Source organism: Rhineura floridana, chromosome 3, assembly GCF_030035675.1.
Source record: "Rhineura floridana isolate rRhiFlo1 chromosome 3, rRhiFlo1.hap2, whole genome shotgun sequence".
Taxonomy (NCBI): Eukaryota; Metazoa; Chordata; class Lepidosauria; order Squamata; family Rhineuridae; genus Rhineura; species Rhineura floridana.
In genome coordinates this window covers 231405243-231431824 of record NC_084482.1, presented here as the reverse complement: position 1 = coordinate 231431824, position 26582 = coordinate 231405243, and the positions used below count along the sequence as shown (strand labels likewise).

The 26582-nt window shown below is 44.7% G+C and overlaps 1 protein-coding gene and 1 pseudogene across 4 annotated transcripts in view; both read left to right on the top strand.

The window, feature by feature from the left end:
* LOC133381938 (zinc finger protein 501-like) overlaps nt 1–24935 on the top strand; it is a 29180-nt gene extending 4245 nt beyond the window's left edge. Inside the window, exons 5-9 of one of the 4 annotated variants that reach the window (XR_009761756.1) lie at nt 419–511; nt 1931–2011; nt 15063–17082; nt 23979–24083; nt 24850–24935. Coding sequence is in view for 1 of the 4 variants with exons in the window: in XM_061621549.1 (XP_061477533.1) it covers nt 419–511; nt 1931–2011; nt 15063–16051 (1163 nt within the window). In the remaining 3 variants the exon portion in view is untranslated. Of the gene's footprint in view, nt 1–418; nt 512–1930; nt 2012–15062; nt 18101–23978; nt 24084–24849 lie in introns of those variants that run through there. The other 3 variants (XR_009761757.1, XR_009761758.1, XM_061621549.1) reach the window with 3 other exon arrangements.
* A 200-nt stretch (nt 24936–25135) lies between these two features.
* On the top strand, nt 25136–26381 carry LOC133379116 (zinc finger and SCAN domain-containing protein 2-like; annotated as a pseudogene).
* Nucleotides 26382–26582: the final 201 nt, after the last annotated feature.

Genomic DNA, 26582 nt, shown 5'->3' with positions numbered 1-26582 from the left:
GCGTGGAAGAGAAGGCTCTGAAGGGCTACAAGTCATGATGGCTGTAGCCTTCTGACCTTGTTTTTTTTAGAAGATGTTTTGTTTTAAAGGTGATTTCGGTCCTTCATCATTTTTTTGCCCCCCTGGATTCCCTTTGGAGGGAAGGACAGGATATAAATTTTATTAGTGTTATTAGGACTGATTGTGGGATTCCCATACACATCGATTCAGGCCCTGTGGAGATGCAGAGCTAGATAGGCCTTTGGTTTGATCAAGCTCATCTCATGCTATAAAGAGGAAGGTTGGCTGTCAGGTGGAAGTTCCCCTTCCGTCCACTGAGAGATTCCCCAAATTAAAATATCTGGCTTGGCTTCCTGATCCTGACAGTCTGAAGGAGACCCAGCTAGTACCAAAAGTAACTTGTGTGTTTCCTTGAAAGAGCTAGGCTTCATTTCCTGTTGGGAAAGAGGAGGAGGAGGAGAAGATCCACTTATCCAGGGTCTCAAAGAAGAGGAGGCGGAGACATCAGCAGGTAGTGTTGTGGGGCCCTTTGTGGAACTGAAGATTCCCCACCCACCCCTCTTGTTCCTGAATAATCTCATCCAGGGCAGACTGACCCATTAGACTACAAGCTCTTCTCATGGTTTTTCCCTTTCCATTCCTCTGCACCTAAAAATCTCACAACATCTCATTCCTCAGAGTTTCTCTTCATCCGCAGACCTTGGGGTGCGAAGGAAGAAATGGTCCCATCCCACCCAGGATTCTGGGCAGGACTGTGGACCATTGATCTTAAGAAGAGGTGCAGTGGTAAATTTTGGAATGCAGGAGCCCCAAACATTCAAACCTAAAGCTTCTGTCCCAAACATGTCCGGCACTTAATTTCCAAGTTAAAGACTATTAAAACTTGAATAGGTAATAGTTGCAGCAGCACCGGATTCTTCCCATTCTCTGTGGTGTGTGTAGTTTGGGTTGCTTGCGTTGTCAGGGACTATTTGTACCACAGACTCCTTTTTCTGGTTGTGGATCCTGCAGACTACTTGATGGCTGGTCTTTCCTTTAAGAAAGGGGGCAGACAGTCGAAGAGGGCTTCTTCATACCTCCTTCTCCAGCTCTTGGATTTTATTTCCTTGAAGCCCAAAGTAAAAGCGAGGCCACGCATGCTCTGCAAGAGGGTCCCCGTCTCGCAGTCATGCAGCTGAGGTCTTGCAAGGCTGCACCTGCCTGAAGCCAAATTCAGCATTAATTGTAAAAATGAGCCCCTCTGAACAAAAGTGGGTCTTGCTTCTCATTAAGCCCTGCATCAAATGGAGCTAGAAGCTTCTCAGCACAGATATTATCTGGCAAAGCCACACAGCTCAGGTTTTGCACAGTTTTTTATATGAACCCTTTTTAAACCCAAGACACATTCTAAAGCATATTTATTGGTTTATTTAAAAATTTATACCTCACTTTTCAAGGAAGGCAATGGTAAACCACCTCTGAATACCACTTAACTTGAAACCCTATTCATAGGGTCGCCATAAGTCGGGATCGAGTTGAAAGCAGTCCATTTCCATTTTCTTTTCGAGGAAGTTCTTCCACACAGCAGCTTACCATTTCCAAAAAAGCCAGACTTCACAGGAAAAATAATATCTATATAGAAAACAGAATAAAAGACCTAATAAGGATTATAAAAACAGTAATTAAGAATTCTTGGTGGGGGGGACAAAAAGCTTTCAATGAACTTGGAAAGCGTACCAACATCTGGGCTTGTTTCACTTCAAAGGGAAGAGAACTCCAAAGAACTGGCTCCACAGTGCTCAAGGCACATGGCCCGAGTTGCGTGCTGTTGGCAAGGCTTCACCCCTTTGCTCTCGTTCAAAATGTTTTGAGCGTTCAGATTTGATTTGGAATGCCCAAATACTTTGTGGTCAAAATAACTAATCTTGCCTGATTTCCTTTTTTTTTAAAGAACCAGACCTCATTTCCTGTTGGGAAGGAGGAGAAGATCCGGTGATGCAGGAACCCAAAGAAGAGGAGGAGACCTCAGCAGGTAGATTTATTTATTTCTTATTTAATTTATGTCCCGCCCTTCCTCCAATAAGGAGCCCAGATGCTTAGCTGTGTCGTGGGGCCCTTTGAGGAGCTGAAGATTCTCCCCCCTCGCCCACCCCATTCCTGTGTAATATCATCCGAACAGACGGACCCATCAGGGCACAGTTTCTCCTGGCCGCTTTTCCCTCCCGTCTCCTCTTCATCCAACATCTCACAATATTTCCCTCCTCGGAGTTTCTCTACAGCAGCAGACCTTTGGTTGTGAAGGCTGAAATGGTCCTGTGGGGCAGGAGGGTGGACTCGAGGCACTGTTATGGGTCAGATCACTCTAGCTGTCTGTCCTTGGGGTTCAGAAAAGCAAAAGGGACTTTGCTTTATTTTTAATCGGATTTCACAATGGAAACCAAACTCTTGGCAGGGGCTGCAGGATGGGGATTTCTTTACTCCTCCAAAAGCCTCCGTGAGAAATGGAATCCCTTTTGCTCTGTAAGGACTAGTGAGAAGATTGGCTGGCTGCCAAAGCTGTTTACATTGATTGCCAGAATTTCACACACCCACGAGCCCAAAAAGTTTATTTAAAAAAGAAAATACAGAATAAAGGATCTCTGTTTCAAAGGGGGTGGATAGGAGAAATCCACAACAGTAGGGCCCCGCTTCTCGGTGCACCACTTTTTGGCATTCCGTTAATACGGCGCCAGTGGGGTGATCAGCTGGAGGGGGGCTGGAGCTCCCCGCACTCGAGCTGATCGTGCTGATCAGCTCACTACAGCTGATCTTCTCCTCTTCTGGTGCAATCAGCAGGTTAGGTTCCAAACCCTCGTGCTACAGCTGATCCACTTTTTGGCGGTGTTCGCTTTCCGGTGGGGGTCTGGAACCTAACATGCTATTTGAGTGGGGCCCTACTGTATATTCCAATGATTTTAAAAAGCTGCCTGACTGCCAGCAATTCCCAACAATACATTTTGATTCTACAATTGCAATCCTATGTATAATTAACTTAGGAGTAAGTTCCACAAGGCTCTTCCTTCTGAGAAGTCATGCAGAAATCCAACTTGCAAAATGGAGCCCTTGTTCAACAAGGACTGTTATAAGTCAGTTGAAATGCATCCTATATTTATTTATTTAACAAAATCTATATACTGCTTACTCGACAGAAAGCCTCTAAGTGGTTCACAAAGAACAATTTAAAATATGCATTTAAAAAAGGAGAAATTAAAAGAGAAATCTAACTGGTAAAGGAAACTGGGTTTAGGCTAACCTAAGCTGTTCCCTCAAAACCTTTTTTTAAAATGTGCATGGCATTTTTATTTTTAATGTGGAGAAGGGTCACCGGCCAGAAAAGGGCTTCCCGCCTCCCCTCCCTCTCCATGTGAAGCAGCCGAGGAGCTTCAGCCACTTTGCTCTTTAAGGGTTAACCAGTGAGGACAGACCCAAAGGGAAGATCCCAAAGGAGGGACTTCCCCTTCCAGCCCCACCTCTCTGCAAGAAATGCAGGGGGAGCCTCGAAACAAAGGTATGCAATTGGGGCAGAGGGGAGGGTGGGTGAGGGCGAGGATGCCCCTGAAGCACCCCTCCCAGCAGACCCTCCAGATCGGAGGCTGCAGCTCTGCCCCGTCCTGTCTGCCTCTCCCCTGAGATGAGCTGGCTGTGCTGGGGCCGGATCGAAGCATCCCTCGGAACATTTGTGGTTCTGGTGATGAATTTCAGGGCCTTCAGCTTGGAGATGGAGGCGCCTGATAGTTGGAACCGAGCTAAGGAGACAACAGCGTGCTGAATGGGCCGGTTCTTCATGTGTCCTCATTTGTCCTCTGGTTCAGCTGTGAGAGTTGAATAGTGAGGCTCTTCTTTCAGTGCCTTCATTGTGCCTGTTGCACTGTGTGTATTTGTGTGTGCTTAATTTCGTTTAAAGCAACACAACAGCAGCATAGTAACAGCAGATGTTGAAATGCGAGTGTGCCAGCATGTCTGTGCCTTTAATCAGGCGCACCACCGCGTTCTGTACCAGTTGCAAATTCTGGACCATTTTCAAGGGAAGCCCCACGTAGAGCGCATTACAGTAGTCTAGGCGAGAGGAGACCAGGGCATGTACCACCAATGGGAGCAGATGATTGGGAAGGTAAGGGCATAGCCTCCGTATCAGATGCAGTTGATACAGTGCTGCCCGGCTCACAGCCGAAACTTGAGCTTCCATGGACACTTGGGAGTCAAGAATGACCCTGAGGCTACAGACCTGGTCTTTTAGGGGCAATTGTACCCCATTGAGGACCAGGTCCAAATCCCCTAACCTTCCCTTGTCTCCCACGAACAGTACCTTGGTTTTGTCAGTGTGGGAGTTGTGGTCCAACAACATCTGCAGGCACACTGGTTGGGAAAGGCTGGTCTAGATCGTCCGATTCATCCAGGAAAACTTGGAGCTGAGCAGCCACTACCCTCTCAATCACCTTGCGCAGAAAGGGGAGAGTAGAGACTGGGCAGAACATGTTAAGGTCCGCAGGGTCTAACGAAGGCTTTTTTTGCAAAGGTCTTATCACAGCCTTCTTCAACAATGTTGGCATAGAACCTTCCCTTAAGCCAGTGGCATCACTAGGGTGCGGGGGGGTGGACTGCACCAGGTGACACCTTCAGAGGGAGGTGATTCTCAGCTTTAATTAAAAAAAAATTAAGTTTCTAGGTGGTCCGGTTCTCAAGATATACATAAAAACGTCAGCTGCCCCCGTTAAATCTTTTTTAAACTACTGTATAGCACTTCGTAGCTTTAATCCCGCCTGTTCAGGATTGCAGCCAATCAGAGAAGAATTTGTTTGACCTGTGGCAGGGTCTAGTAAACCTCATTGCAGGGCCAGAAAATGGTGGTCCCCCCCCCCCATTTATCTGAAAATCTCATAAATTGGGTAAGTATATATATTTCAGTTTTTCCCCCTCTTGTGTGTAGGAGTCAGATCCTGGGCAGTGTTTTCAAAACCTTCGCAATACTTGCTTTTGTGGGGGTAAAAGCATTGCTAATCCCATATCTCAGGAGTAAATCCCATTGAATTCAATAGGATTTACTTTTGAGTAGACAAGGTTATGAATGTGCTGAAAATCAATGGGACTTTGGAATGAATGTAAAAAAGAATTGTGTTTGTGTTCTCTTTCTGTCCCCCCCCCTCCAGTCCTATTTTAAAGCAAGTAGGCAGGGCTTACTTAGGTATTACAGTTTTTATTCTGTAGGAAACGAATACTGATTTTTCTGCAATGACCAACTGGTTTGACAATAAACTATTATATGGGCTGTATGTATTTATACATCTGCAGTGTGTGTGTGTGTAGACTTTCCAACACCCCTGTGAGGTAGGGTTGGAAGGCAGCTCACAACAAGAAATAAAGCCATTTAAAACCCAATAACCATAAAGCTAGAATAAACAGTTGGAAAACAGCCTAAAGAGGCATGATTCTGAATTTTGGGTTGGGTGAATGAAGTTTATTTATTTATTATTTGATTTATATCCCGCCCTTCCTCCCAGTAGGAGCCCAGGGTGGCAAGCAAAAGCACTAAAAGCACTTTAAAACATCATAAAAACAGACTTTAAAATATATTAAAACATCTTTGAAAATATTTCTTAAAAGCTTTAAAAAAGCATCTTATTTTTTAAAAAAGGCTTAAAAACATATTAAAAAGCAATTCCAACACAGACTCAGACTTGGATAAGGTCTCAACTTAAAAGAACAAGTTGAAAGAAGAAGTTCCTTATCACTTGAGGCTGTAGTTCTCTGCACACTTCCCAGTTTGAGTAAGCCCCATTGAATACATTGGGACTTGCTTCTGAGTAACCAAACATCGGATTGCACTATAAATATATTTAAAGATTGTGTAATTCATAAACATATTTGATAGTCATGTTGATATAAATATTTCTTCATCCTGTGTCCCAATAAGTATTTGATTTCACACGATGGTTGTAGATGATTTTTTCCTCTACATTTTAAGTGTGCCCTTCTTCCTGGGGGTGGTCCATTGTTTTCATCCTGAGGGGAGGATAGGCTGAGAGATGGTCAGTAGCACATTTAAGGTCTCTTCACCTCCCCCCCTTTTTTATTTGTATTTATTTTATATTTCTCCAATATCTTCCCCTGGCTGTTTTTATGTATTTTAAATATTTTTAGATTAAATAAATAGGAAATCATAGTTGTGAACCTCCCTAAAAGCAATTTACCTGTCCTTATGTTTTGGCAAAGTGATGGTGTGAAGGCCTGCTGGTAGAACAAGAGACCATGTTTGAGGCATGTTATAAGGTGTTTGAGGACTTTGTCACACATTACTTTTTGAGACCTGTAGATTCTTGTTGGAAAGAACAGGTGCACGTATTGAATGGTGGCTTGGGTGCTGTTTTTTCAGTCTACGCTGCATGCGTAGCGAAGGTGATACGTCATCTGGCAGCTAGCTTCATAACGTGAGAATGAAAAACATTTGGATCACCATTCACTTGTTTACTTTTCTCACTATTGAGACCACTTCATATATTACTTTTTCATACACAGAAATTTAATCTTTGAATAGGAAAAAGTATTTTGTAAAATGTGAAGGACAGTGGCTGCCCAGTCAGTAGAACCTCTATACAAGATCTACTCAGCCACTGTAATGACCTTTTTGTTTTGAGTTCCCTTTTGTCTGGGTCTTGGTTCAGGGGTGTATCCAACTTTGATGTGCTTATGGAAGGGGTGTGCAAGTAGTGCCCCCCCCAAGTGTGGAGGCTTGGACAAACATTGTGTTATGGAAAACCAAAGTCTGTGTGAAAGTACATATTTGGGAATGCCATCAGTGTAATCCTAAACAAACTTAATAAATAATATCGAACCTGCACATCACAAAATATATTACGGTCATGTCCATAAGCACCAGGAGGGTAGTCACCCAGGGGATCTTAGTCCCTCTTCCTACAGTCAGCATGAAAAGGGAGTGTGTTAGTCACTGAGAAGAGTCTTCTAATATGCTTCCTTGCCTTTTCTGCAGATTGGAGCCAATCAGAGTGAAAGGAGGTGAGTCAGCCACTGAGAAGACTCTTCTCAGTTGCTAACGCTTTCCACTTACATGCTGATTGGCTCCTAGAGATGTTTGTTCTTGTGAGAGAATGCATTAACAAAGATCTCATTCTTAATCCAGGAGCAAAAAAGGGTGTACGTGGCTGTAACTATCATGAAGGGACCCTGCAGCTCTGAATTTTCTACTAAACAACTGATAAATACCTATGTAACTTTGTGTCTGGAGACTTATGATTAAGAATCACTTTCCATAATTGTAAGGAGGTGTGTCCACACGCATGCATCCCAGGCACCTAAATGAGGGGTGGGAGCAGCATAGGGACATAAGCAGGTGTCTTATTCCAGTTGTTCCCAAACTTTTCTTCTACATAGACCCCTTGAAAATGGCTGAGGGTCTGAAAGTATCTGAAAATTTACTATGGGCATATGCAAGATAATTAACTCCCATTAGTGATAAGAGCAAGAATTTGAGCTGTGCGTATAATATTGTAATTTAAGGGTGTAATTTTAATTTTGCTAGTTGTTTATGTCACTACTCTTGCCATTCCATCCAGTGATATAAGGGAATTACGATTTACGAGTAACATTGGTACAAAAAACACTACTAAGGATTCTGTATGGTCTGGTACGGGAGGAGGTCCATGGGGGTGACACCATGAGTTACCGCACCGGGTGACACCACTCCTAGTGACGCCACTGCCCTTAAGGAGGCATTAATTAAATATTCTAATCATTCAGCCACTCCCCATCTGGCAGATTTGATTACCCAGGATGGGCAAGGGTCAAGCGAGCAGGTAGTGGCCCTCAATTCTCCCAGAATCCTGTCCACATCCTCAGGCTTCACAAGCTGAAAAGTATCCATGGGAAAATGACCAGAGGAAGCTTCAGGGACATCTGGCACAACTGTAGTTAATGAGGAGTCCAATTCAGTCCGAATGGGAGCAATTTTATCTGCAAAGTGCCTCGAAAACATGCCACAGTTAGCGACTGAGGGTTCAGAGTCTAATGTAGGGCCAGAGCCCCAAAGACCCCGGACCACTCAGAAAAGCATCACCGGACGACACTGAGCAGACGCAATGGTGGCAGAGAAGTGCACTTTCCTCGCTGCCATCACAGCCACATGATAGGCTCAAAAAGGAGCTCTAGCCTTTGTTCGATCAGAAGCGGACGGAGTTCTTCTCCATCGTCACTCTAGCTGTCGTCCCTGCCGCTTCATCAGGCCCAAGGTTTGAGTAAACCAAGGTGTATTATGGGCCTTCCCTGGTGGGAGAGGACGCTTTGGAGCAATAATGTCCACCGCTTGGGTCACCTCCGTATTCCAGAGATTGACCAGGGCTTCGGCAGTATCACCAGCCATGCTGGGAATGTCCCCCAGAGCATTCAGGAAACCATCTGGATCCATGAGTCTCCGGGGGCGGACCATCTTAATCAGGCCTTCACCCTTGTGAAGGTTACCAGGGGCACAAAGTCTACACCTTGTCAGGTGGTGATGTGTCCATGATAACGGAGTCGCTAAGAACCCCTCCGCCCTCAGATCACCTTCTTCCTGTCCCGGAGACAAGATCAAGCATGTGTCCTGCCACATGCGTTGGTCCCCACCCACCATCCCCTGGATCTAGGCACGAAGATGTCTTGTATCCCTTCCCCTGGTACGGCCAGTCTGCCTCCCACCACTATTATGTCCCCTGCCCAATAATGGCAGGCCCCGCCTACTCCTACCCCGGCACATGTTCAAAGAAGCCCGAGACTGAGGGACATTGTTACTGCCTTTTCTAGTGAAACATGTCTTCTCATTACGTGTCCAAAATGTAATGGAAACCTGAATCCAAAATGTCATGGAAACCTGAATCCAAAATGGTTGTGTAGCAAAGAATTGTGGGATTTCTTATGTTAATGCGGGATCTTAACAGGTTAACATTTGGCTTCTGTGTTAGAGCTCTGAGTTGGCAGTTTTATTTCCCAGCTGCGGGTAATCAGAGGCCCTCCCTAACACCCCCTTATCCGTAGAAGACGGGCTCCATCAAGGTCATAAAGCCCTTGAAGTTTTAGGGAGGATGTTCCATTTGGCCAGGAGATTGATGGGCCCTTAATCCATGAAGATATTTCCTGATTGGTTAAATGGATATAAGGCCATCAAGTCCAACCCCCTGCGCAATGCAGGAATCCAAATCAAAGCATTCCCGACAGATGGCTGTCCAGCTGCCTCCTGAATGCCTCCAGTGTCGGAGAGTCCACTACCTCTCCAGATCATTGGTTCCATTGCCCTATGGCTCTAACAGTTAGGAGGATTTACCTGATGTCCAGTCGAAATCTGGCTTCTTGCACCTTGAGCCCATTATTCCGTGTCCTGCACTCTGGGACGATCGAGAAGAGATCCCGGCCCTCCTCTATGTGACAACCTTTCATGTACTTGTAGACTGCTATCATATCTCCCCTCAGTCTTCTGTTCTCCAGGCTAAACATGCCCAGTTCTCTCAGTCTCTCCTCATAGGGCTTTGTTTCCAGTCCCCTGATCATCCTTGTTGCCCTCCTCTGAACCCGTTCCAGTTTGTCTGCATCCTTCTTGAAGTGCGGAGACCAGAACTGGACACAGCATCCAAGAGGAGGCCTAACCAGTGGTGAATAGAGGGGAATGAATACTTCATGCGATTTGGAAACTATACTTCTGTTCATGCTGCCTAAAATAGCATTTGCCTTTTTTGCAGCCATATCACACTGTTGGCTCATATTCAGCATGTGATCAACGACAATTCCAACATTCTTCTCACATGTCGTATTCCTGAGCCAAGTATCCCCCATCTTATAACTGTGCATTTGGCTTCTTTTTCCTAGGTATAGAACTTTCCATTTATCCCTGTTGAATTTCACTCTGTTGTTTTCAGCCCAATGCTCCAGCCTATCAAGGCCCCTTTGAATTTTGTTTCTGTCTTCCACACTATTATTTATTTATTTGTTTGTTTTTATTTATTTATTAAATTTATACCCCGCCTCATGGCCAAAAAGGCCCTCAAGGCGACTTTCAAAAGAAAATGAACCTGTAGATTCTTGTTGGAAAGACCAGGTGCACGTATTGAATGGTGGCTTGGGTGCTGTTTTTTCAGTCTATGCTGCATGCGTAGGGAAGGTGATACGTCATCTGGCAGCTAGCTCCATAACGTGAGAATGAAAAACATTTGGATCACCATTCACTTGTTTACTTTTCTCACTATTGAGACCACTTCATATATTACTTTTTCATACACAGAAATTTAATCTTTGTATAGGAAAAAGTATTTTGTAAAATGTGAAGGACAGTGGCTGCCCAGTCAGTATAGCCACTGTACAAGATCTACTCAGCCACTGTAATTACCTTTTTGTTTTGAGTGCCCTTTTGTCTGGGTCTTGGTTCAGGGGTGTATCCAAGTTTGATGTGCTTGTGGAAGGGGTGTGCAAGTAGTGCCTCCCCAAGTGTGAAGGGTTGGACAAACATTGTGTTATGGAAAACCAAAGTCTGTGTGAAAGTACATATTTGTGAATGCCATCAGTGTAATCCTAAACACACTTAATAAATAATATCGAACCTGCACATCACAAAATATATTACGGTCATGTCCATAAGCACCAGGAGGGTAGTCACCCAGGGGATCTTAGTCCCTCTGCATTTTTGAGAGCAGGGTCCCTATGTGTCCAAGTATCTTACACTCAGCATGAAAAGGGAGTGTGTTAGTCACTGAGAAGAGTCTTCTAATATGCTTCCTTGCCTTTCCTGCAGATTGGAGCCAATCAGAGCCAATCTCAGTTGCTAACGCTTTCCATTTTCATGCTGATTGGCTCCTAGAGATGTTTGTTGTTGTGAGAGAATGCATTAACAAAGATCTCATTCTTAATCCAGGAGCAAAAAAGGGTGTACGTGGCTGTAACTATTATGAAGGGACCCTGCAGCTCTGAATTTTCTACTAAACAACTGATAAATACCTATGTAACTTTGTGTCTGGAGACTTATGATTAAGAATCACTTTCCATAATTGTAAGGAGGTGTGTCCACACGTATGCATCCCAGGCCCCTAAATGAGGGGTGGGAGCAGCATAGGGACATGAGCCGGTGTCTTATTCCAGGGGTTCCCAAACCTTTGTTCTACATAGACCCCTTGAAAATTGCTGAGGGTCTGAAAGTATCTGAAAATTTACTATGGGCATATGCAAGATAATTAACTCCCATTAGTAATAAGAGCAAGAATTTGAGCTGTGCGTATAATATTGTAATTTAAAGGTGTAATTTTAATTTTGCTAGTTGTTTATGTCACTACTATTGCCATTCCATCCAGTGATATAAGGGAATTACGATTTACGAGTAACATTAGTACAAAAAACACTACTAAGGATTCTGTATGGTCTGGTACGGGAGGAGGTCCATGGGGGTGACACCATGAGTTACCGCACCGGGTGACACCAACCCTAGTGACGCCACTGCCCTTAAGGAGGCATTAATTAAATATACTAATCATTCAGCCACTCCCCATCTGGCAGATTTGATTACCCAGGATGGGCAAGGGTCAAGCGAGCAGGTAGTGGCCCTCAATTCTCCCAGAATCCTGTCCACATCCTCAGGCTTCACAAGCTGAAAAGTATCCATGGAAAAATGACCAGAGGAAGCTTCGGGGACATCTGGCACAACTGTAGTTAATGAGGAGTCCAAGTCAGTCCGAATGCAAGCAATTTTATCTGCAAAGTGCCTCGAAAACATGCCACAGTTAGCGACTGAGGGTTCAGAGTCTCATGTAGGGCCAGAGCCCCAAAGACCCCAGACCACTCAGAAAAGCATCGCTGGACGACACTGAGCAGACGCAATGGTGGCAGAGAAGTGCACTTTCCTCGCTGCCATCACAGCCACATGATAGGCTCAAAAAGGAGCTCTAGCCTTTGTTCGATCAGAAGCGGACGGAGTTCTTCTCCATCGTCGCTCTAGCCGTTGTCCCTGCCGCTTCATCAGGCCCAAGGTTTGAGTAAACCAAGGTGTATTATGGGCCTTCCCTGGTGGGAGAGGACGCTTTGGAGCAATAATGTCCACCGCTTGGGTCACCTCCGTATTCCAGAGATTGACCAGGGCTTCGGCAGTATCACCAGCCATGCTGGGAATGTCCCCCAGAGCATTCAGGAAACCATCTGGATCCATGAGTCTCTGGGGGCGGACCATCTTAATCAGGCCTTCACCCTTGTGAAGGTTACCAGGGGCACAAAGTCTACACCTTGTCAGGTGGTGATGTGTCCATGACAAAGGAGTCGCTAAGAACCCCTCCGCCCTCAGATCACCTTCTTCCTGTCCCGGAGACAAGATCAAGTGTGTGTCCTGCCACATGCGTTGGTCCCCACCCCACCCCCTGGATCTAGGCACGAAGATGTCTTGTATCCCTTCCCCTGGTACGGCCAGTCTGCCTCCCACCACTATTATGTCCCCTGCCCAATAATGGCAGGCCCCGCCTACTCCTACCCCGGCACATGTTCAAAGAAGCCCGAGACTGAGGGACATTGTTACTGCCTTTTCTAGTGAATCATGTCTTCTCATTACGTGTCCAAAATGTAATGGAAACCTGAATCCAAAATGTCATGGAAACCTGAATCCAAAATGGTTGTGTAGCAAAGAATTGTGGGATTTCTTATGTTAATGCGGGATCTTAACAGGTTAACATTTGGCTTCTGTGTTAGAGCTCTGAGTTGGCAGTTTTATTTCCCAGCTGCGGGTAATCAGAGGCCCTCCCTAACACCCCCTTATCCGTAGAAGACGGGCTCCATCAAGGTCATAAAGCCCTGGAAGTTTTAGGGAGGATGTTCCATTTGGCCAGGAGATTGATGGGCCCTTAATCCATGAAGATATTTCCTGATTGGTTAAATGGATATAAGGCCATCAAGTCCAACCCCCTGCGCAATGCAGGAATCCAAATCAAAGCATTCCCGACAGATGGCTGTCCAGCTGCCTCCTGAATGCCTCCAGTGTCGGAGAGTCCACTACCTCTCCAGATCATTGGTTCCATTGCCCTATGGCTCTAACAGTTAGGAGGATTTACCTGATGTCCAGTCGAAATCTGGCTTCTTGCACCTTGAGCCCATTATTCCGTGTCCTGCACTCTGGGACGATCGAGAAGAGATCCCGGCCCTCCTCTATGTGACAACCTTTCATGTACTTGTAGACTGCTATCATATCTCCCCTCAGTCTTCTGTTCTCCAGGCTAAACATGCCCAGTTCTCTCAGTCTCTCCTCATAGGGCTTTGTTTCCAGTCCCCTGATCATCCTTGTTGCCCTCCTCTGAACCCGTTCCAGTTTGTCTGCCTCCCTGAAGTGCAGCATCGAAAACTGGACACAGCATCCAAGAGGAGGCGTAACCAGTGGTGAATAGAGGGGAATGAATACTTCATGCGATTTGGAAACTATACGTCTGTTCATGCTGCCTAAAATAGCATTTGCCTTTTTTGCAGCCATATCACACTGTTGGCTCATATTCAGCTTGTGATCAACAAAAATTCCAAGATCCTTCCCACATGTCGTACTGCTGAGCCAAGTATCCCCCATCTTGTAACTGTGCGTTTGGCTTCTTTTTCCTAAGTATAGAACTTTGCATTTATCCCTGTTGAATTTCACTCTGTTGTTTTCAGCCCAATGCTCCAGCCTATCAAGGCACCTTTGAATTTTCTTTCTGTCTTCCACGGTATTATTTATTTATTTGTTTGTTTTTTATTTATTTATTAAATTTATACCCCGCCTCATAGCCAAAAAGGCCCTCAAGGCGGCTTACATAAGAAAATGAACATAACGATACATCAATAGAACATAATACCTCAATAAAATAATACAATTCTCAAAATTAAATAACAATTCTCAAAATTAGATAACAAATAACATTATTAAAGCAAATGATTGAGCAAGTGACGGCTAACCTACTCACTTACCTGGGGGTAAGTCCCAACAAACTCAGTAGGGCTTACTTCCGAGTAGACACAGAGAGTACTGCGCTGCAACACTGCAGTATTGGCATTAATTCCCACTGTCCTTCCAAACTTCATAAAGTAACAGTGCATGTCTACTCAGAAGCAAGTCCCACTGAACTCAATTTTGTATCATCTGCACATTTGATCAGCATGCTCTGTACCTCCTCCTCCAAGTTGTTAATAAGAATGTTAAAAAGCACTGGGCCCAGGACCAAGCCTTGTGTTACGCCATTCGTTACTTCCGCCCAGTTTGAGAAGGAACCATTGATAAGCACTCTTTGAGTATGATTCTGGAGCCAACTGTGCTTTACCTTGCCCCTTTTGAGTGTTGATATGAAGGAACTATTTTGCTGCTGTAAGTGTGCACCTCTTTTATTCTTTCAATAAGTTATTTCTATTGACCAGTGTGCGTTCATTCAAAAGAGGGTTGGCTTTGACCCGGTACCTTGGTCACTGACCACAACTAACCATGTGTGTGTCCTGCCACATGCATTGGTCCAGATGATATTAGAGACAGCAACTCCAGACTCTCCTTTCGCATCTGTGTGCATCAGTCTCTGGGCTTCCATTCGGCTCTGACCCAGCTGCGTCATTAGTCACAGCACTACTCGTACTTGTCCTTTGTTCTTCCCCAGTAGCTCACAGAGTGCCATCTGTCCTGGGGGTCTCATCTTCCAGCACTGTCTTGTGTTGCAGGTAACGGGGTTAATCTTTTTGGGAGGGAGGGAGGGGATGCGAGCTGCCCTCTGGGCAGTGGAAAGGGCCATGTTCCTGTCAGACAGGATCCATCCTAGGTTTGTAAATTCCAGGTGTGCATAAGTACTGGGCTGTCCACCTTAAATGGAGGAACAACTGAGCAGATCTTTGTTATAATTGTTTCTCTGTGACTCTTTTCACAACCTGTTACCAAGCAACTACTGCTAAACTAACTCCGTACAAGGCCTCGAGCTTTGACAGTTAACCTCTGATATCAACAGAGCTCCCAGAAATATGTTTTCAAAGTACAAATCATAATACATTAACAGGATTTCTCCACAGCATTTTATCTCCTTTCCTTTTCATTCCATCAGGATACATCTGGGGGTCCAAGGCTGAGGGAGAACCATCTGAAGTATCACTGGAAAAAGCTGAGGAGCAGATGCAGGAGCAGAAACTGAGGAGTCAAGATGGAGCAAAGGGACAGGAGGAGAGACAGACGCACACAGGGGACAAACCTCATAAGTGCTTGGAGTGTGGAAAGAGCTTCAGATGGAGTAACGCCCTTACTTCGCATCAAAGAGTTCACACAGGGGACAAACCTTATAAATGCTTTGAGTGTGGAAAGAGCTTCAGCTGGAGTAGCAACCTTACTTCGCATCAAAGAAGTCACACAGGAGACAAACCTTACAAATGTTTGGAGTGTGGAAAGAGCTTCAGTGACAAGAGCACCCTTAGTAAACATGAAAGAATTCACACAGGAGACAAACCTTATAAATGCTTGGAGTGTGGAAAGAGCTTCAGTCGGAGTGACAACCTTACTTCGCATCAAAGAACTCACACAGGGGACAAACCTTATACATGCTTCAAGTGTGGAAAGAGCTTCAGTTACAGTAGCCACCTTACTTCGCATCAAAGAAGTCACACAGGAGACAAACCTTACAAATGTTTGGAGTGTGGAAAGACCTTCAGTGACAGTAGTGCCTTTAGTACACATGAAAGAATTCACACAGGGGACAAACCTTACAAATGCTTGGAGTGTGGAAAGAGCTTCAGTCAGAGTGGCCACCTTACTTTGCATCAAAGAATTCACACAGGGGACAAACCTTATAAATGTCTGGAGTGTGGAAAGGGCTTCAGTCGGAGTGACACCCTTACTTTGCATCAAAATAGTCACACAGGAGACAAACCTTATCAATGCTTGGAGTGTGGAAAGAGCTTCAGTCGGAGTAGCAGACTTATTTCGCATCAGAGAACTCACACAGGAGACAAACCTTATAAATGCTTCGAGTGTGGAAAGAGCTTCAGGTGGAGTAGCGCCCTTACTTTGCATCAAAGAACTCACACGGGACAAACCTTATAAATGCTTGAAGCGTGGAAAGAGCTTAAGTCGGAGTGACCACCTTACTTTGCATCAAAGAACTCACACGGGACAAACCTCATAGATGCTTGGAGTGTGAAAAGAGCTTCAGTCGGAGTGACCACCTTACTTCGCATCAAAGAAGTCACACAGGAGACAAACCTTACAAATGTTTGGAGTGTGGAAAGAGCTTCATTAAGAGTGGCCACCTTACTTCGCATCAAAGAATTCACACAGGGGACAAACCTTATCAATGCTTGGAGTGTGGAAAGAGCTTCAGTCAGAGTTGCAGCCTTACTGTTCATCAAAGAACTCACACAGGAGACAAACCTTATAAATGCTTCGAGTGTGGAAAGAGCTTCAGGTGGAGTAGCGCCCTTACTTTGCATCAAAGAACTCACACGGGACAAACCTTATAAATGCTTGAAGCGTGGAAAGAGCTTAAGTCGGAGTGACCACCTTACTTTGCATCAAAGAACTCACACGGGACAAACCTCATAGATGCTTGGAGTGTGAAAAGAGCTTCAGTCGGAGTGACCACCTTACTTCGCATCAAAGAAGTCACACAGGAGACAAACCTTACAAATGTTTGGAGTGTGGAAAGAGCTTCATTAAGAGTGGCCACCTTACTTCGCATCAAAGAATTCACACAGGGGACAAACCTTATCAATGCTTCGAGTGTGCAAAGAGCTTCAGTTGGGGTAGCACCTTTACTTCACATCAAAGAACTCACTCGGGACAAACCTTATCAATGCTTGGAGTGTGGAAAGAGCTTCAGTGAGAGTAGCCACCTTACTGTGCATCAAAGAACTCACACAGGAGACAAACCTTATAAATGCTTGGAGTGTGGAAAGACCTTTCATCAGAATGGCTACCTTCAGGTGCATCAAAGGATCTGTACAAGGGAAGAGATTTATCAATGCTTTGAAAAGTTTGTTGTTGTTATGTGACTTCAAGTTGATTAAGACTTATGGCGACCCTATGAATCAGTGACCTCCAAGAGCATCTGTCATGAACCTCCCTGTTCAGATCTTGTAAGTTCAGGTCTGTGGCTTCCTTGATGGAGTCAATCCATCTCTTGTTTGGCCTTCCTCTTTTTATACTCCCTTCTGTTTTTCCCAGCATTATTGTTTTTTTCTAGTGAATCGAGTTCCAAGGGCCAGATAGAAAGGTCTGGAGGTCCACATTTGCCCCGCCCTCGGGGCCAGATGTTCCGCATCCCTGGGTTGAAGGCTAACATCCAGTCCTCACGCATGACTATGTTCTCTGTTGTTTCAAGAGGCAGCTCAGGCCCTGCCCGGGGGATTGAAAGTACACTATTTCTAGAAGAGATGTACAAATAAGTATAAAGCAGGCAGGTATAACTGTCAATCAACCAAAAAAGGGACATCCCCTCATTTCCTCCCCCGCCCTCAAGAAAGGTAATGAAAGGCAAGCAAGGGATGGTTCTTGCGGGAGGGTGCAGTGTAGCAGGATATTCTCGTACCATCCTTCTGGAAAGTCTGCATCCTCTGAGCATGGAAAGATGGTCTCCCACAGGGAGAATGATGGGATGCCCATAGAGCAGCCAAGTCTAACTGATGAGGGCTGCAGGCGGGGGGGGGAGGAGAGAGAGAGAGAGAGATCACTATGGGGAGGGGGAATTAATCCCAGGCAGGGTTTGGGTCCATCACCTTGGATATGGGGCCAATTTGAAATACCAAGGCAGTTGGGGGGAAACAGCACCTTCCCTGTGCGTTCATTCAGGAGAGGCTTGGCTCTGAACCGGTACCTTGGCCACTGACCACGACTACTATGTGAATTGGGGATTTTGCCTAAAGGCTCCAGGGCAAGGAGTGTCTCTTTGGCTCTTGCTGTCTGTAATCCTTGGCAAGTTTTCTGGGCTCTGAGTTTCCCTTTGGCTCAGGATGGTTAACCAGTCTAAGGGGTGGTGGCACTCTACCTTATACTGCCATTATAAATTGTTTTTATATTGTTTTAAATTTTAAAATTGTGCTTCAAATTGTTTTTTAAAATATGTGTTTTAAATTGTATATTTGTTTTAATGTTTTTGATTGCTGTAAACCGCCCAGAGAGCTTCGGCTATGGGGTGGTATACAAGTGCAATACATAAATAAATCAATAAATAAATTCTTGCAAAAGGGCAGTCCTTTCTCGGGGCTATGTAATGCCAAGGTTGCCAGGGATTTCATCTCATCTCCTGCACTCAATGGACCAGCATGTCATGGAACACATAAGAACTAAGAACAAAAGAAGAGCCTGCTGGATCAGGCCAGTGGCCCATCTAGTCCAGCATCCTGTTCTCACACTGGCCAACCAGGTGCCTGGGGGGAGCCCGCAAGCAGGACCCGAGTGCAAGAACACTCTCCCCTCCTGAGGCTTCCGGCAACTGGTTAATAAGAACATAAGAACATAAGAAGAGCCTGCTGGATCAGGCCAGTGGCCCATCTAGTCCAGCATCCTGTTCTCACACTGGCCAACCAGGTGCCTGGGGGAAGCCCGCAAGCAGGACCCGAGTGCAAGAACACTCTCCCCTCCTGAGGCTTCCGGCAACTGGTTTTCAGAAGCATGCTGCCTCTGACTAGGGTGGCAGAGCACAGCCATCATGGCTAGTAGCCATTGATAGCCCTGTCCTCTATGAATTGGTCTAATCTTCTTTTAAAGCCATCCAAGCTGGTGGCCATTATAGCATCTTGTGGGAGCAAATTCCATAGTTTGACTATTCGCTGAGTAAAGAAGTACTTCCTTTTGTCTGTCCTGAACCTTCCAACATTCAGCTTCTTTGAATGTCCACGAGTTCTAATATTATGAGAGAGGGAGAAGAACTTCTCTTTATCCACTTTCTGACTGCCATGCATAATTTTATACACTTCTATCATGTCTCCTCGGACCGCATTTCTCTAAACTAAAAAGCCCCAAATGCTGCAACCTTTCCTCGTAAGGGAGTCGCTGCATCCCCTTGATCATTCTGGTTGCCCTCTTCTGAACCTTTTCCAACTCTAGAATATCCTTTTTGAGATGAGGCGACCAGAACTGTACACAGTATTCCAAATGCGGCCACACCATAGATTTATACAACGGCATTATGATATCGGCTGTTTTATTTTCAATTCCTTTCCTAATTATCGCTAGCATGGAATTTGCCTTTTCACAGCTGCCGCACACTGGGTTGACATTTTCATCGTGCTGTCCACTACAACCCCGAGGTCTCTCCCCTGGTCGGTCACCGCCAGTTCAGACCCCATGAGCGTGTATGTGAAATTCAGATTTTTTGTTCCAATATGCATAATTTTACACTTGTTTATATTTGCCATTTTTCCATTTTTGCCATTTTTGCCATTTTTCCGCCCATTCACTCAGTTTGGAGAGGTCTTTTTGGAGCTCTTCGCAATCCCTTTTTGTTTTAACAACCCTGAACAATTTAGTGTCGTCAGCAAACTTGGCCACTTCACTGCCTGCTCTTAATTCTAGGTCATTAATGAACAAGTTGAAAAGTACAGGTCCCAATACCGATCCTTGAGGGACTCCACTTTCTACAGCCCTCCATTGGGAGAACTGTCCGTTTATTCCTACTCTCTGCTTTCTGCTTCTTAACCAATTCCTTATCCACAAGAGGACCTCTTCTCTTATTCCATGACTGCTAAGTTTCCTCAGAAGTCTTTGGTGAGGTACTTTGTCAAAGTACACTATGTCCACTTGATCACCTCTATCTATATGCTTGTTGACACTCTCAAAGAATTCTAATAGGTTACTGAGACAGGACTTTCCCTTGCAGAAGCCATGCTGGCTCTGCTTCAGCAAGGCTTGTTCTTCTATGTGCTTAGTTAATCTAGCTTTAATAATACTTTCTGCTAGTTTTCCAGGGACAGAAGTTAAGCTAACTGGCCTGTAATTTCCAGGATCCCCCCTGGATCCCTTTTGGAAGATTGGCGTTACATTTGCCACTTTCCATTCCTCAGGCACGGAGGAGGACCCGAGGGAGAAGTTACATATTTTAGTTAGCAGATCAGCAATTTCACATTTGAGTTCTTTGAGAACTCTCGGGTGGATGCCATCCGGGCCCGGTGATTTGTCAGTTTTTATATTGTCCATTAAGCCAAGAACTTCCTCTCTCGTTACCACTATTTGTCTCAGTTCCTCAGAATCCCTTCCTGCAAATGTTAGTTCAGGGTCAGGGATCTGCCCTATATCTTCCACTGTGAAGACAGATGCAAAGAATTCATTTAGCTTCTCTGCAATCTCCTTATCGTTCTTTAGTACACCTTTGACTCCCTTATCATCCAAGGGTCCAATCGCCTCCCTAGATGGTCTCCTGCTTTGAATGTATTGATATAATTTTTTGTTGTTGGTTTTTATGTTCTTAGCAATGTGCTCCTCAAATTCTTTTTTAGCATCCCTTATTGTCTTCTTGCATTTCTTTTGCCAGAGTTTGTGTTCTTTTTTATTTTCTTCATTCGGACAAGACTTCCATTTTCTGAAGGAAGACTTTTTGCCTCTAAGAGCTTCCTTGACTTTGCTCGTTAACCATGCTGGCATCTTCTTGGCCCTGGCGGTACCTTTTCTGATTTGCGGTATGCACTCCAGTTGAGCTTCTAATATAGTGTTTTTAAACTTGGCAGAGAAGGATATTTTGCCATAGTCAATTGGCCTGGTTGGGGAATTGGCTTCTGGGATGGTGGAGGGTGTCCTGGGAGAGCCCCCCTTCCTCACACAAAAAGTCTGATAACCTCTGTTTCAGCATTTTAGCTTCTAATGATAGTTCTGGTTTAATTTGTTCTGACACCCAATTATTTGTCTTTTTCACAGTTCATGGTACCCGCAAAACTCCTCCAATGCCGCATTTCAAATGAGTTGATTTTCCTTTTCACTGTCCAACTTTCACATCCATACACAGAGATCGGAAATACCATGGTCTGAATGATCCTGACTTTAGTGTTCAGTGATACATCTTTGCACTTGAGGACCTTTTCTCGTTCTCTCACAGCTGCCCTCCCCAGTCTTAGCCTTCTTCTGATTTCTTGACTGTTGTCTCCATTTTGGTTAATGACTGTGCCGAGGTATTGATAATTCTTGACAAGTTCAGTGTCCTCATTGTCAACTGTAAAGTTACATAAATCTTCTGTTGTCATTACTTTAGTCTTCTTGATGTTCAGCTGTAGTCCTGCTTTTGTACTTTCCTCTTTAACTTTCGTCAGCATTCGTTTCAAATCATTACTGGTTTCTCCTAGTAGTATGGTATCGTCTGCATATCTTAAGTTATTGATATTTCTCCCTCCAATTTTCACACCTCCTTCTTCTTGGTCCAATCCTGCTTTCCGTATGATATGTTCTGCGTATAGATTAAATAAATAGGGTGATAAAATACACCCCTGTCTTACACCTTTTCCGATGGGGAACCCATCGGTTTCTCCATATTCTGTCCTTATAGTAGCCTCTCGTCCAGAGTATAGGTTGTGCATGAGGACAATCAGATGCTGTGGCACCCTCATTGCTTTTAAAGCATTCCATAGTTTTTCATGATCTACACAGTCAAAGGCTTTGCTGTAATCTATAAAGCACAGGGTGATTTTCTTCTGAAATTCCTTGGTCCGTTCCATTATCCAACGTATGTTTGCGATATGATCTCTGGTGCCTCTTCCCTTTCTAAATCCAGCTTGGACATCTGGCACTTCTCACTCCATATATGGTAAGAGGCTTTACTTTATTCGCATGGCATATTAAGGCAATAGTTTTACAATTATTGCATTCCCTGGGATACCCTTTCTTTGGAGTTGTTATGTATAAAACACTTCCATGCTGGCATCTTCTTGGCCCTGCTGTTACCTTCTCTGATCTGTGGTATGCACTCCAGTTGAGCTTCTAATATAGTGTTTTTAAACAACTTCCAAGCATTTTTTAGTGATGTGACCCTCCGGACTTTGTTTTTCAGCTTTCTTTTTACCAATCCCCCATTTTTGTGAAGTTTCCTCTTTCGAAGTCAAATGCGACCGTGTTGGATTTTCTTGGCAATTGGCCAGTTACATGTATGTTTAATTTAATAGCACTGTGGTCACTGCTCCCAATCGGTTCAACAACACTTACATCTCGCACCAGGTACCGGTCCCCACTGAGGATTAAGTCCAGGGTTGCCATCCCTCTGGTCGGTCCCATGACCAACTGGTCTAGGGCATAGTCATTTAGAATATCTAGAAATTTTCCTTCTTTGTCATGACTGGAACACATATGCGGCCAGTCTATGTCTGGGTAGTTGAAGTCACCCATTACTACCACATTTCCTAGTTTGGATGCTTCCTCAATTTCATATCTCATCTCCAGGTCTCCGTAAGCATTTTGATCAGGGGGACGATAGATCGTTCCCAATATTAAGTCCCTCCTGGGGCATGGTATCACCACCCACAACGATTCTGTGGAGGAGTCTGCCTCTTTTGGGGTTTCAAGCTTGCTGGATTCAATGCCTACTTTCATGTATAGAGTGACTCTGCCACCAATACGTCCTTCCCTGTCCTTCCGATATAGTTTATATCCAGGGATAACCGTATCCCACTGGTTTTCTCCATTCCACCAGGTCTCCGTTATGCTCACTATATCAATGCTCTCCTCTAAGACCAAGCACTCCAGTTCTCCCATCTTGGTTCGCAGGCTCCTAGCATTAGCGTACAGGCACTTGTAAGCAGTGTCTCTCTTCAAGTGTCTTTGGCACTTGTGGTTAGGCCTGTGGTAATTTTGCTCTTCTGAATTTATATCCTGTGCCCCTGCTCTCACAATGCCTACTTCTAGGCCTACTCCTTTTAAAATGTCATTATTTCTTTGGTCTTTATCCCAGGGGGGAGGTTTATTGTGAACCGGACCTTCCTCAGCTCCTGGTGGGTTTCCCCCCTCAGTCAGTTTAAAAGCTGCTCTGCCACCTTTTTAATTTTAAGTGCCAGCAGTCTGGTTCCATTCTGGTTCAAGTGGAGCCTGTCCCTTTTGTACAGGCCCGGCTTGTCCCAAAATGTTCCCCAGTGCCTAACAAATCCAACCCTTCCACCCAACACCATCGTCTCATCCACGCATTGAGACTGCAAAGCTGTGCCTGTCTGGCTGGTCCTGTGGGTGGAACCGGTAGCATTTCAGAGAAAACCACCTTGGAGGTCCTGGCTTTCAGCATCCTACCTAGCAACCTAAATTTTGCTTCCAGGACCTCACGGCTGCATTTCCCCATGTCGTTGGTGCCAACGTGCACCACGACCACTGACTCCTCCCCAGCACTGTCTACCAAACTATCTAAAGGACAAACCAGCAGAGTCAGGGAAGACTGCGCTAAAAGAAAAAAAGAGTCTTGCTTTCACAAAACTATTAATATGTTATGAACCTTTTTGAATACAAGTGGTTTTATAGAAGAATATAACTTGCTTATTCATTCCCCATCATATGGCTATATAATATTTCCCCATTATAAGTACTGGGCTGTCCACCTTAAATGGAGGAACAAGAGAGCAGATTTTTATGACAGTCGTCTCTCTCTGCATCTCTTTTCACAACCTGTGTTCTGTCATGCCAGCTTGCCAGCTTTACCCTGGCCTGCATTTAAAATGGCTGAACACCAAAGCCTTGTGGGGATTTTTCCCCTTGACATCTGTTTTGTTAACCTGCTGGCAAGCAGTTAAACGTTTGGTTCCCCCCATCACTGTGACTTGGTGATTTTACAACACAGCGCTATCGGCTGACAGTTAGCTTAGCACCTCCTGATCAGCAGAAGGGGCCTGGTTCTGTCAAGGCTGTCAAACTCCTTGAGTTTGTAATGGGAAACCAAGAGGAGGCGCCAGGTGCCGTGGGAAGACTGTTTTCATCCTTTTGATGGAAATGTCAATTGGTTAATTGTCTCCGGGTGAGCCAAGATCTCTTCCATAACAAGGGGCTCAGAACTTTGGGTTTTTGTCCCACTTCGGAGGATCAGCCTATTGCATAGGTGACGTTCTGGTGTGGCTCCATTTTCATCCCGACACGCAAGTTCCCTGAGGGGAGGAAGGCTATTCATCTGCAGATCTTATGGTCTGTAAGTATAGCTTAGGCTGGGAAGCTTTTGTGATTGTAATCTGTGCCAAAAGTCTCTTACTGTCTTCCTTTTTAAACCTTAACTTTTTGGGAGTCTGGTAAAAGGATCTAAATTGCTACTAAAATTTATTGGTGTACCTCTTTCTTATTTGTAAAACTTTTATGCTTTTCTTATTTTCTTTTTAATAAATTTTAATTATCTTAACCAACGTGTGTTCACTCCAGAGAGGGGGTTTAGTTCCTAACTTCAGTCCTTGCCATTCGACTACAACTACCGTGTAACAGAGGAATGTTTTACCTGAGACTTTAGAAGGGACAAGGAGTGCATCCATACTCTTCTCCTGAGAAGCTCTGGTGTTTTAACTGGGCTCTGCAGTTCCCTTCGCCCCAGAGTGCTAACCAGCTAGAAGGGTGGTGGCAGTTATTACCTTGCAGGGTTGGTGTGAGCATGCACAACCTTGTCAAAGCAGGACTTGCTGGGATCAATTGCCCAAAGCTGGGGATTGACTCCTGGGATGGTGAAGGCAGACAGCTGGTGGGCTCAAGCCTTTCACTACATAGTGACAGTGGGTGGGAGTTGCCCTCCCCGCTTTCATTACATGTCCAAGCACCTACTGCTAAAATAACTCCGTACAAGGTGTCGAGCTTCGACAGTTAAACTCTGATGTCAATAGAACTCCCAGAAATATGTTTTCAAAGAACAAATCATAATATATTCACAGGATTTATCCACATCATTTTATCTCCTTTCCTTTTCATTCCATCAGGATACATCTGGGGAGTCAAGGCTGAGGGAGAACCATCTGAAGTATCACTGGAAAAAGCTGAGGTGCAGGAGCAGAAACTGAGGAGTCAAGATGGAGCAAAGAGACAAGAGGAGCGACCGACGCACACAGGGGACAAATATAAATGCCTGGAATGTGGAAAGAGCTTCAGTCGGAGTAGCCACCTTACTAGGCATCAGAGATGTCACACAGGGGACAAACCTTATATATGCTTGGAGTGTGAAAAAAGCTTCAGTCTGAGTAGCCACCTTATTAGGCATCACTAAACTCATACAGGGGACAAACCTCATAAATGCTTGGAATGTGGAAAGAGCTTCAGTCGGAGTGACAGCCTTACTTTGCATCAAAGAACTCACATGGGAGACAAACCTTATAAATGCTTGGAATGTGGAAAGAGCTTCAGTCAGAGTAGCACTCTTACTTTGCATCACAGAACTCACACAGGAGACAAACCTTATAAATGCTTGGAATGTGGAAAGAGCTTCAGTCAGAGTAGCCACCTTAGTTCACATCACAGAACTCACACAGGGGACAAACTTTATACATGCTTGGAGTGTGGAAAGAGCTTCAGTCGGAGTGACAGCCTTACTTCGCATCAAAGAACTCACACGGGAGACAAACCTTATAAATGCTTGGAGTGTGGAAAGAGCTTCAGGTGGAGTAGCCACCTTACTTCGCATCAAAGAACTCACACGGGAAACAAACCTTATAAATGCTTGGAGTGTGGAAAGAGCTTCAGTCAGAGTAGCCACCTTATTTTGCATCAAAGAACTCACACAGGGGACAAACCTTATGAATGCTTGGAGAGTGGAAAGAGCTTCAGTGACAGTAGTGCCTTTAGTAAACATAGAAGAACTCACACAAGGGACAAACCTTATGAATGCTTGGTGTGTGGAAAGAGCTTCAGTTGGAGTAGCAGCCTTACTTCGCATCACAGATCTCACACAGAGGACAAACCTTATAAATGCTTGGAGTGTGGAAAGAACTTCAGTCGGAGTAGTCACCTTATTTTGCATCAAAGAACTCACACAGGGGACAAACCTTATGAATGCTTGGTGTGTGGAAAGAGCTTCAGTCAGAGTAGGGCCCTTACTTCGCATCAAAGAACTCACACGGGAGACAAACCTTATAAATGCTTGGAATGTGGAAAGAGCTTCAGTCGGAGTGACAGCCTTACTTAGCATCACAAAACTCACACAAGAGACAAACCTTATAAATGCTTGGACTGTGGAAAGGGCTTCAGGTGGAGCAGAGCCCTTACTTTGCATCAAAGAACTCACACAGGGGACAAACCTTATGAATGCCTTTAGTGTGGAAAGACCTTCAGTCAGGGTTACCAACTTACTTCGCATCACAGATCTCACACAGAGGACAAACCTTATAAATGTTTGGAGTGTGGAAAGACCTTCAGGTGGAGTAGTTCCTTTACACAACATCAAAGAACTCACAAGGGACGAATGTTATCGATGCTTGGAATGTGGAAAGAGATTCAGTCAGAGAAGCCACCTTACTAGGCATCAAATCGGACGTCAAGTTTTTTTTTCTTTTTATTTTTGTTGTATTGTTTTTGTTGTTTGATTTTGTTGTGTTTGTTTTATAAAAATTTGAATAATAAAAATTATTACAAAAAAAAAGGAAACCTCTGGTAAAACCCACAAAATAGAATCGAGCTTTTAACTTCTTTTTCCCTCTTTGGTAGTTACGTGACTGAGATG